We start from the raw sequence: 12,309 nt of genomic DNA on the forward strand, positions 1-12,309 counted from the left end.
GTGTCTAGTATTGAACTGTCCTGTATTTCGACACTGCCCAGTAAAAAATTAGAGATAATACTGGACATGTATGTGTATTACCTCTCTGGACATAGTGACCTGACCGGCTTGAGGTGGGGGGGTAGGGGGGCACGGGATTTCCCAGAGCAAGGAGAGAGCAGGTCTGTTGCTAGGGGCACTGGGCAGCTTCCTCCATCCTGATTGGCTGCTGCTGGGTAATGCAGCCAATCAGGAGGAGGTGTTAGGAGCCTGGGGGTGGGGCCAAGAAGAGGAGGAAACAGCATGTAGCGGTGAGAGGTGTGTGTGTGTGTGTGTGTGTGTGTGTGTGAGTGTCTCGAGAGCATCACACCTTTCACCATTGTGTCCAGTATTTTTGGAGAAGCCACCTGGAATTACAAGTTCCATACAGATATATATTAACCTCATCCTCCTGTGTACAGCATATCTTCTGTTCTTGAGGAGTTCCTTCGCTTCATCATTCAGGTCATCCCTCTGGAGCTGCTTACTGGAACCTCTTCTCCTGTTGGAAAGCTGCTGATCTCAAGTCTCTCTGGGCTTTAATACCAGTTTTGAGGTCTTTCTCTTTGAATTAACCATGTGTTCAATTTCTACTGGTTAGAAAGATCCTAATCAATCTCTTTCCCTGATAAACTGACCACTGGCTAAATGAGGAAAAACTGGTCTGTGTGTCCAATTTGCTGCCTAGAGTTTACATGGCTACATTGTAGATTCAACTGTTGTTTACCATGTCTTTGAAGTACACGCAGGGGTGCGCAAAGTTTTCTTCAGGTGCCCCCCTGTCTCCTCTCCTCTCGGGCTCGCGCCTCCCCCCCTGCACGTCTCCGGAGTCAAATGACGTCACGTGACCCAGTGGCATAATATGACACCGGGTTGCCATCGAGACGCGTCGCTGGAAGGCAAGGTAAGTAAAGTTACAGAGGCCTCGCGCAATCCCCGGCATTGATTGTAAATGCCTTCGGAGGAAGCGCGGGGCCTCTGTAAAAATCACGCACCCCCACCCCCACTTTGCGCACCCCTGAAGGATAGTATCATTTCTATTGAAGTGTTAGATTTTACAATCACTGACTGGTTTGAGTTTCACATGGTATCTTGTCATCTATTCACACAATGGGTGACTCATATATACATGTGTATACACACCTACATAAATATCTAGACGAAACAGTTTATAATATGAAATCACCGTCTATTCTGAAATTACAGACTTCAATTCTTACAATTAGAAAGTGAAAACCAGGTAGTAGATATTTATTTGTGTGTGATTAATACTGTACTTGAACACTGTTATAAATGTATTAAATATACATAGGTGCCTTTCCTTCAGCATAACTATGCTGGTCCACTGGGTCTGAAAGTGATACAGCGTAGCTCAAAACCCAGATGACATAAATATAGTTATATCATTGACATTAAGAATAGGTTAATTATACATATGGGCAGGGCCACCGACAGGGGGGGGCGGGGACAAAAGGGACAGATGTCCCGGGCCTGGTGGCGGCGGGGGGCAAATTGTAAATTGATCATTTGAACTCTCATTCACTACAATCGGTGTTTACAACTTGTAGAAACGATACAGCTTAAGGAATAGACCTCAAATTGTAAATCTGACTCTAATTACGTCTGCAGAGAACGACTGTAAGGGATGAACATACAGCATGTTTTGGAATACCGTACAAAATTCCTGTTATATAAAACTTAAAACTACAAATTGTCTTTCAGTGCAGAAAAAAATAATATATAAACTAAAGAAACATACAATAATGTAAAAAAAATAGTTTATTTATTACACAACTATTAAGACACGAGTAATATAAAGAACACTTATTCAGAATAACAAAAACACGTCAGACATTTCTGTGATCAAGATATATTAGGGTTCTGAAGAAAATACGCTTTGTTCCACATTATCTGTATAGGTATGACTATTAGAAAATTGTCCTATGAAATTGCACATTATAGTCATAGATTTGAAATGTCCTTTTTTCATACAGTTTTTAATCCACCTCTTCCACAGTAGGGCCAGAGTTGCTGCCTTGTCTGGCTTGGGCACCACAGCTGGCACCTGGCATTCCTCCTGGCATCCCACTTGTTGTAGCACCTTGGTGCAGTTTGGTGATTATGGGGTTGCACACCTTCTCCAGCTCCTTCTGCTGATGGACATACTCCTCTTTCTCAGCTAGATGGTTGCTCTCCAGCCAGGAGAGGACCTCCTTGCACTTCTCGATAATGGTTCTCTTATCGTCCTCGCTGATTTTGCCCTTCACATTCTCATCCTCCACAGTGCTCTTCAGGTTGAAGGCGAAGGACTCCAGTGAGTTCTTGGCTGCAATCTTCTCCCTCTGAGCATCATCATCAACCTTGTACCTTTCTGCTTCCTGCACCATATTTTCAATCTCCTCCTTGCTCAGTCTGCCCTTGTCATTGGTGATTGTAATTTTGTTCTGTTTGCCTGAGCTTTTGTCCATGGCAGAGACATTGAGGATGCCATTGGCATCAATGTCAAAGGTTACCTCGATCTGAGGGACACCACGGGGGGCCGGGGGTATCCCACTCAGCACAAACTTGCCTAAGAGGTTATTGTCTTTTGTCATTGCCCTCTCACCCTCGTAAACCTGGATGAGAACGCCAGGCTGGTTGTCTGAGTAGGTGGTGAAGGTTTGAGTCTGCTTGGTGGGAATGGTGGTGTTGCGTTTTATGAGAACAGTCATGACACCTCCAGCTGTCTCCAGCCCAAGGGAGAGAGGTGCCACGTCCAGCAGGAGGAGGTCCTGTACATTCTCAGACTTGTCACCTGTCAGGATGGCAGCCTGCACTGCAGCCCCGTAAGCCACAGCCTCGTCAGGGTTAATGCTCTTGTTCAGTTCTCGGCCATTGAAGAAGTCTTGCAGCAATTTCTGCACCTTGGGGATACGTGTAGAGCCACCCACCAAGACAATATCATGGATCTTGGTTTTGTCCATCTTGGAATCTCTAAGGGCCTTCTCTACTGGCTCAAGGGTGCCCCTGAAAAGGTCTGAGCAAAGCTCCTCAAATCGGGCCCTGGTGATGGAAGTGTAAAAGTCAGCGCCCTCAAACAAAGAGTCAATTTCGATGCTGGCTTGGGTGCTGGAGGACAGGGTGCGCTTTGCTCTCTCGCAGGCAGTTCTCAGCCTCCTCACCGCCCTCTTGTTCTGGCTGATGTCCTTCTTTTGCTTGCGCTTGAACTCCTCCACAAAGTGATTCACCATGCGGTTGTCAAAGTCCTCCCCTCCCAAGTGGGTGTCACCAGCCGTTGCCTTGACCTCAAAGATCCCATCATCAATGGTGAGGATAGAGACATCGAAGGTACCGCCTCCCAGGTCAAAGATCAGGACGTTGCGCTCACCCTTGCAACCTTTGTCCAAGCCGTAGGCAATAGCGGCCGCTGTGGGCTCGTTGATGATCCTCAACACGTTCAGGCCGGCGATGACACCTGCGTCCTTGGTGGCTTGACGCTGCGAGTCATTGAAGTAGGCAGGCACGGTAATAACTGCGTTTGTCACTGCGTGACCCAGGTAGGCCTCAGCCGTCTCCTTCATCTTGAGCAGGATCATGGAGGAGATTTCCTCCGGAGAGAAGATTTTCTCCCCGCCTTTGTACTCCACTTTCACTTTAGGCTTTCCCCCGTCGCTCACCACCTGGAACGGCCAGGTCTTCATGTCCGTCTGCACAACCTGATCGCTGAACTTCCTGCCGATCAGCCTCTTGGCGTCAAAGACCGTGTTCTGGGGGTTCAGGGCCACCTGGTTCTTGGCAGCATCTCCGATCAGCCTCTCTGTGTCAGTAAAGGCCACATAGCTGGGGGTGGTACGGTTACCCTGGTCATTTGCAATGATCTCCACCTTGCCATGCTGGAAGATGCCAACACAGGAGTAGGTTGTGCCCAGGTCAATGCCGATTGCGACTCCTTTGGCTGCCATTTTGCTAGAGGTGCTTCTGTTTGTGTGGTGATTCAGGCTTCAAGTGATTCTTCTTTCTGCTGTGCAGGGTAGCTGAAGTGTCTCAGCTCTTCTCTGCTGTCAGGTAGCTGTGCTGCAATTAGCTGCTCTTTGCTGATGCTCCTCTAGCTGTTCCATACCTCTATTTATACTCAACAGCCACTCTGACATCACACAACCATCAACCAATCAAAGTGCGATCACTAAGACGCTACCATGAGTCACCCTGGCAACCATCTGGAAGCTTCCCGAGTTTTCCCCGCAGCATTGACCAATCAACGCAGCGATCGCGTTATGACGTCGCCCGTTGAATCTTCGCGTTGTTTCTAGTAGAGTAGAGGGGCGGGTTCCTCCTAGAGCCGACCAATCAGCGGCGCTGTGCGGTCTGTGACAGGAAGGTTCTCGGAGCTTCCATTCAGTGTTGCATAAAACGGGGCGCGGTGTTCAGCTCCGGGCTGGTGGGGGCGGGAGGGACTCTGTGGGGGCTGTGAGGAGATACGCAGGGAATAAACGTTAATGAAATGAATTGGGTATGTGTGTGTAATAATCAGCTATTGTGGGTAACATGTTTACATGTGAAATGGAGGAATCTAGTTCAGGAAATGTGTTATTGTATAAGTACAATATAAAAAAGATTAATTATATTATAACCGAAATATGGATTTATACTGTGTGTGTGTGTCAAATATATATATACACCATGTGTATGTTTATATATTTTTATTAAATATATATATAAATACTTTCGATTCATTTGTGTAATGTGATGTAATACATATAGTAATAAGCAGACAGTAGATACTTGTGGGTTTAATACATGATGTGGGTTACAGTGTTATATATACACAGGTGTGTGCATACACACACTGTGTCTATCCCCTGGGTCTGACAGTGACCCCGTGTGATGCAGGAACTCCTCACTCATTACTATCACTCATTATAATTACAACTCAGAAAACATTCAATAATAAAAACCCCATTCAGTTCCTCTAGCCGCGCTGCTTTGTTATGCGTACGAGGGTGATGCGCGCAAGGCATTGTGGTATCTGTAGTGCCCTTGCTCCATTGTGGGTAGTTGAGCACGCGGCTAAGTATAGATTTTTTGTTTATTTATGCGCCGATCGCGGCTGAGCGTGTGCACGAGCGCTGCGCGCACCGCGTGAGCGGGGATTACATATATCTATATATGTAATTCAGCGCCGCCCGCTCAGCCCAATCAGCGCTAGCGGGGACTTAGCCTAACTGTACCCAGGAGACAGTGTGGGGGGTGCCCCCCTAACCATACCCAGGAGGCAGTGCGGGGGCTCCCCCTAACCGTACCCAGGAGGCAGTGCAGGGGCTCCCCCTAACCATACCCAGGAGGCAGTGCGGGGGCTCCCCCTAACCGTATCCAGGAGGCAGTGCGGGGGCTCCCCCTAACCGTACCCAGGAGGCAGTGCGGGGGTACCCCTAACCTTACCCAGAAGGCAGTGCGGGGCTTCCCCTAACCGTACCCTGGAGGCAGGGAGAGGGTCCCGCTAACCATACCCAGGAGGCAGGGAGAGGGTCCTCCTAACCATACCCAGGAGGCAGTGTGGGGGTCCCCATAACCATTCCCAGGATGCAGTGCGGGGCTCCCCCTAACCATACTCAGGAGGCAGTGAGGGGCTCCCCCTAACCATACCCAGGAGGCAGGGTGAGGGTCCCCCTAACCGTACCCAGGAGTCAGTGCGGGGGTCCCCCTAACCGTACCCAGGAGTCAGTGCGGGGCTCCCCCTAACCGTACCCAGGAGGCAGGGAGAGGGTCCCCCTAACCATACCCAGAGGCAGTGCGGGGCTCCCCCTAACCGTACCCAGGAGGCCATGCGGGGGGGTCCCCCTAACCATACCCAGGAGGCAGGGAGAGGGTCCCCCTAACTATACCCAGGAGGCAGGGAGAGGGTCCCCCTAACTATACCCAGGAGGCAGTGACACACACACACACACGTGAAGTCTGTTTTTTTAATATGTATTAGGGGGTGGTGGGTCTTTTCTAAATGTATTGGGGGAGTGGGGGCCTTTTCTAAATGTATTGGGGGAATAGGGGTCTTTTTTAAATGTATTGGGGGAGTGGGGTTCTTTTTAATATGTCGGGGGAGTGGGGTTATATGTATTTAGGGGGTCAGGTTTTTTGGTATGTATTTTGTGGGGGGATTGAGTGAGAGTAGGGTAATTGACGGAAGGTGGGGGTGAGTGAGAGGAGAGATGGGGGGAGGGAGTGTGAGGAAAAGAGAGTAAGAGTGAGACGCCGGGGAGAGAAATACATGCCAAGCGGGAGGGGGGGAGAGTGATAGGGGTAAGAGAGGAAGGGGGAGAGAGACGGAGGGGAGAGAAATACATGGGAAGGACGGAAATAGAGGGGGCTCGTGAGGTGCGAAATGGGGGGGCTCGCAATACCGCCGGGGGGGGGGACCCCAGACGCAACTCTATTCCTGGGCCCCGGGAAATCTGCGGCCCTGCATATGGACGCACCCTACTATCCCCTCACACATCCACAAGATACCCTACTGCCCCTAACACAGATACTGGGTGCCTGCTACCCCACATAGTTTCATGGGGCATTCTGCTGTACCCCACACATATGCAGGACAATAGACATTTATAAGAAACAGCAAATAAGCTACACAATGCTATTTTGCTGCACTCACAATAATATCCTACATGAAAAAAATAAAAGAATAACAATCTTTAAAAAAAAATTAAAAAAAAATATATATATATATATATATATATATATATATATATATATATGACCATTTACAGTGTTGTTGGCATCTGAGACCGTTTATACCAGACTTTTTCTATATGATGAGGACTATAGTGAATGTTAGATCAGGGGTGCGCTAACGTTTGTTGCTGCGCGCCCCCTGCCTGCTCTACACAAGTGCTCATGCCCCCCCTACCTTAGTGCGGTGTCAAATGGCGCCACGGGGGTCATGTGACGTCACGTGACCCGTGGCCATGGCGACGGACGTCAAATTATGCCGCTGGGTCATTTGACACTGAGTTGCCGTGGTGACGTGGCGACCGAAGCTGTTTGAATCACGGTAAGTTGAGATGCAGAGGCCTTGCGCAGTCCCCCGGAATTTAATATTAATGCCTTGGGGAAGAGCGCAGGGCCACTGCACCCCCCAGTTTGCGCACCCCTGTGTTAGATCATGATTACTGTATCTATTCATCAGTACACACAGCACTTTGTGCAATTAAATCCAGCACAGAAATATACATGTGCACAGTGCAACTAAGGAACCTACGGAAGACAGATATCAGTCTGGGACGGGCGCGATATACAATTTGGCTGCTATATATCGCCCTGAGGACTGTGACTAATAGTGTAATAAAAGGACGTACATCTGGCTGTGCATGAAAAGTCTCACCAATGCATATCATTTCTGAAACGGTGATGGATAGAATGCAGGACACATTATACATTGATCCATTGATTTGGTGGTGAAGTATGCGAGTAGTCAGTATTGATGAACTCTATATGGCTAATCCTTGGGTTTCTTGAAGACGTCACTGTTGAAAAGTCTCTCACTGTGGAGCTGCTAAGTGAATTTTAAGCAGAATTGTTGCTATTATGGATGTTATTTTCAATGGTTACTTTGGAATGGAATGGCTGACGAAGCGTGGACAAGTTATGTTTCTGGTGTCTAACACGTTTACAAGACAATGTATGATTGTATATTTTTATGTAAGTAGTAGTTGTGAAGGAAGCAGACAGGAAGCAGAACTGTAAAAAGCTTACGGTTTTTAATCCATAAGCAGAGCAGGTACAAACATGTGACGTTTCAGGTCAAAAGCCCGAAGAGGATACAATCAGCACAGCCTGGGTTAAATGCATAGCCAGTAAACCTACTCACAGACAGCGGTTTTGACCCTTCTGGTCTCATCAGTGTGAGGCTGGTTATACTGGCTTTGCAATGTGAAGCTGGGATAGGTTTCAACCCACACCATAAATAAGTGATATGGGATTTCAGAGGACGCGGCTTTCTGCAGGAGATACGGTGAGACAGATTTAGGAGAGTGTGAAGTGATCCTAGCATCCGAATAATGTTATTTTGCATATGCAAAATATATATATACATATTAGTAATAACGTGTGTTTGTATGCACACAGGGCCACAGACAGCTTTTCTCGTCCGAGTTGTTAAGCAGGGGTGGGGATCTTTGCTGACCAGCTGTTCAGCAGGGGCAAGGTGATACATGCCTTGTCTGCTACACCCTTTGGCAGCCCTGCGAACCCCCTGCCCTCTCATTCACCCAATTCTCTCTTTGCTCCTTGTACCCCCTCTCTATCACACTTACTCCTCTGACTTTACCCCATCTATGTATTTACTCTCACCTCCCTTTCTCCCCCTCTCACAATCACACCTCTATTTCTCCTATCTCCCATCTCTATTGCACCCCACCCCTCTTACATACCCACTCTCACACCTTATTTCTCCCTCCCTTACATCCCCTCTCTCACCTCATTTCCCCCTCCCTTACATCCCCCATAGTGCCCGGGCTTAACTCCCGGTTTGGACCACGGGGGTGGACCCCCCTCTGCTTTCGGGCTTGGAACAGATGTTCTTGCACTCTTCCCATCAGCAGCCCTGCATACACACATGCATACATATATTCCCTTTTGAAAAATATTCTACGTGAAATATACATATTAATGTATATTATATTAACAGACATCCCATGTACTATGTATTTTATAGCTATCTTTATATTAACCTTCCAGCTGCCTCTGCTTTGCAATGTGCTTATGACCAACCTGGCAGCAAAGAGGTTATCACACATATATTCCTCCACAACAAGCCATTTTAAAGTATTATATTTCTTTATTAAGCAGACTTTTCTTCAGGTTACTGGGACCGTTACTTTGCCTCATCTGAGAACTTTTGTTTAATCTTGCTGACCCACCAAGCACTTGATGTGTTTGCAGCTACAGACGGGTATCTGCCACGAATGTTTGTGAATGATGTGTATTTTTTATGCTAACGGGTCTATTCACTAAGGGTGTAAATTGATCATTTGAACTCTCATTCACCACAATCGCCGGTGTTTACAACTTGTAGAAACGATACAGCTTAAGGAATAGACCTCAAATTGTAAATCTGACTCTAATTACGTCTGCAGAGAGTGACTCTAAGGGATGAACATACAGCATGTTTTGGAATATACCGTACAAAATTCCTGTTATATAAAACTACAAATTGTCTTTTAGTGCAGAAAAAAATAATATATAAACTAAAGAAACATACAATAATGTAAAAAAAATAGTTTATTTATTACACAACTATTAAGACACATGAGTAATATAAAGAACACTTATTCAGAATAACAAAAACACTTCAGACATTTCTGTGATCAAGATATATTGGGGTTCTGAAGAAAATGCGCTTTGTTCCACATTATCTGTATAGGTATGACTATTAGAAAATTGTCCTATGAAACTGCACAGTATAGTCAATTTTAGTCAAATGAATGAAAAATGGATATTTCAAATCATAGTCATACAGTCTTTAATCCACCTCTTCCACAGTAGGGCCAGAGTTGCTGCCTTGTCTGGCTTGGGCACCACAGCTGGCACCTGGCATTCCTCCTGGCATCCCACTTGTAGCACCTTGGTGCAGTTTGGTGATTATGGGGTTGCACACCTTCTCCAGCTCCTTCTGCTGATGGACATACTCCTCTTTCTCAGCTAGATGGTTGCTCTCCAGCCAGGAGAGGACCTCCTTGCACTTCTCGATAATGGTTCTCTTATCATCCTCGCTGATTTTGCCCTTCACATTCTCATCCTCCACAGTGCTCTTCAGGTTGAAGGCGAAGGACTCCAATGAGTTCTTGGCTGCAATCTTCTCCCTCTGGGCATCATCATCAACCTTATACCTTTCTGCTTCCTGCACCATATTTTCAATCTCCTCCTTGCTCAGTCTGCCCTTGTCGTTGGTGATTGTGATCTTGTTCTGTTTGCCTGAGCTTTTGTCCATGGCAGAGACATTGAGGATGCCATTGGCATCAATGTCAAAGGTTACCTCAATATGAGGGACACCACGGGGGGCCGGGGGTATCCCACTCAGCTCAAACTTGCCTAAGAGGTTGTTGTCTTTTGTCATTGCTCTCTCACCCTCGTAAACCTGGATGAGGACGCCAGGCTGGTTGTCTGAGTAGGTGGTGAAGGTCTGAGTCTGCTTAGTGGGAATAGTTGTGTTGCGTTTTATGAGAACAGTCATGACACCTCCAGCAGTCTCCAGCCCAAGGGAGAGAGGTGCCACGTCCAGCAGGAGGAGGTCCTGTACATTCTCAGACTTGTCACCCGTCAGGATGGCAGCTTGCACTGCAGCCCCATAAGCCACAGCCTCGTCAGGGTTGATGCTCTTGTTCAGCTCTCGGCCATTGAAGAAGTCTTGCAGCAATTTCTGCACCTTGGGGATGCGTGTAGAGCCACCCACCAAGACAATATCATGGATCTTTGTTTTGTCCATCTTGGAATCTCTAAGGGCCTTCTCTACTGGCTCAAGGGTGCCCCTGAAAAGGTCTGAGCACAGCTCCTCAAATCGGGCCCTGGTGATGGAAGTGTAAAAGTCAGCGCCCTCAAACAAAGAGTCAATTTCGATGCTGGCTTGGGTGCTGGAGGACAGGGTGCGCTTTGCTCTCTCGCAGGCAGTTCTCAGCCTCCTCACTGCCCTCTTGTTCTGGCTAATGTCCTTCTTTTGCTTGCGCTTGAACTCCTCCACAAAGTGATTGACCATGCGGTTGTCAAAGTCCTCCCCTCCCAAGTGGGTGTCGCCAGCTGTTGCCTTCACCTCAAAGATCCCATCGTCAATAGTGAGGATGGAGACATCAAAGGTACCGCCTCCTAAGTCAAAGATCAGGACGTTGCGCTCACCCTTGCAGCCTTTGTCCAAACCGTAGGCAATAGCGGCCGCTGTGGGCTCGTTGATGATCCTCAACACGTTCAGGCCGGCGATGACACCTGCGTCCTTGGTGGCTTGACGCTGCGAGTCGTTGAAGTAGGCAGGCACGGTAATAACTGCATTTGTCACAGCGTGACCCAGGTAGGCCTCAGCCGTCTCCTTCATCTTGAGCAGGATCATGGAGGAGATTTCCTCCGGGGAAAAGATTTTCTCCCCGCCTTTGTACTCCACTTTGACTTTAGGCTTTCCCCCGTCGCTCACCACCTGGAACGGCCAAGTCTTCATGTCCGTCTGCACCACCTGATCGGTGAACTTCCTGCCGATCAGCCTCTTGGCGTCAAAGACCGTGTTCTGCGGGTTTAGTGCCACCTGGTTCTTGGCGGCATCTCCAATCAGCCGCTCCGTGTCAGTGAAGGCCACATAACTGGGGGTGGTGCGGTTACCCTGGTCATTTGCAATGATCTCCACCTTGCCATGCTGGAAGATGCCAACACAGGAGTAGGTTGTGCCCAGGTCAATACCGATTGCGACTCCTTTGGCTGCCATTTTGCTAGAGGTGCTTCTGTTTGTGAGGTGATTCAGGCTTCAAGTGATTCTTCTTTCTGTTGTGCTGGGTAGCTGAAGTGTCTCAGCTCTTCTCTGCTGTCAGGTAGCTGTGCTGCAATGAGCTGCTCTTTGCTGATGCTCCTCTAGCTGTTCCACACCTCTATTTATACTCAACAGCCACTCTGACATCACACAACCATCAACCAATCAAAGTGCGATCACTAAGACGCTACCATGAGTCACCCTGGCAACCGTCTGGAAGCTTCCCGAGTTTTCCCCGCAGCATCAACCAATCAACGCAGCGATCGCGTTATGACGTCGCCCGGGGAATCTTCGCGTTGTTTCTAGTAGAATAGAGGGGCGGGTTCCTCCTAGAGCCGACCTGTGACGTCACCGACTCGGGAAGGTTCTCGAGGCTTCCATGCAGTGTCGCATGAAACGGGGCGCGGTGTTCAGCTCCGGGCTGGCCGGGGCGGGAGGGACTGTTGGGGCTGTGAGGAGATAAGCAGCGTGTTTAGTAATCAGCTAGTATATTGCGGGTAACATGTTTACACGTGGAAGGGAAGAATCTGTAGTTCATGAAATGTGTTATTGTATAGTTACAATTTAAGAAATATATTATAAAGAAAAATGGGAAGAATTTGGCGATTTTCGGAAACTAACCCCCCCCCCCCCCCACCACCACCCCCCTTCCGAAATATGGATTTATAATAAATACTTGTATACAAACACTAGTGTACCAATATATATAAATATTATACAGTAATGTGTCTGTGTGTCTGTATATATGTGTGTGTGTGTGTGTGTGTGTGTGTGTGTCTGATACGGTGGAGGTTTTGTGTTGCCTTTTTCACCCA

At 47.9% G+C, this 12,309-nt stretch overlaps 1 protein-coding gene across 1 annotated transcript; it reads right to left on the reverse strand.

Annotated features, from left to right (window-relative positions):
- Positions 1-1,780: 1,780 nt before the first annotated feature.
- Positions 1,781-11,930, reverse strand: LOC142490435 (heat shock 70 kDa protein). Its single transcript, XM_075592742.1, has 2 exons — positions 9,580-11,930; positions 1,781-2,119 (listed from the first exon to the last, which is right to left on the reverse strand). Exons 1-2 carry the CDS (start codon positions 11,450-11,452, stop codon positions 2,016-2,018), a joined length of 1,977 nt encoding a protein of 658 aa, XP_075448857.1. The 5' UTR covers positions 11,453-11,930; the 3' UTR covers positions 1,781-2,015.
- Positions 11,931-12,309: the final 379 nt, after the last annotated feature.

Source organism: Ascaphus truei, chromosome 3 (genome assembly GCF_040206685.1).
Source record: "Ascaphus truei isolate aAscTru1 chromosome 3, aAscTru1.hap1, whole genome shotgun sequence".
NCBI lineage: Eukaryota > Metazoa > Chordata > Amphibia > Anura > Ascaphidae > Ascaphus > Ascaphus truei.

Bases quoted from the DNA above. Each gene is read 5' to 3' on its own strand.
- LOC142490435 (XM_075592742.1), bottom strand. From the start codon at position 11,452: ATGGCAGCCAAAGGAGTCGCAATCGGTATTGACCTGGGCACAACCTAC. The intron at 2,120-9,579 runs GTGCCAGCTGTG...AACTGCACCAAG, and splicing joins GATGCCAGGAGGAATGCCAG to GTGCTACAACAAGTGGGATG.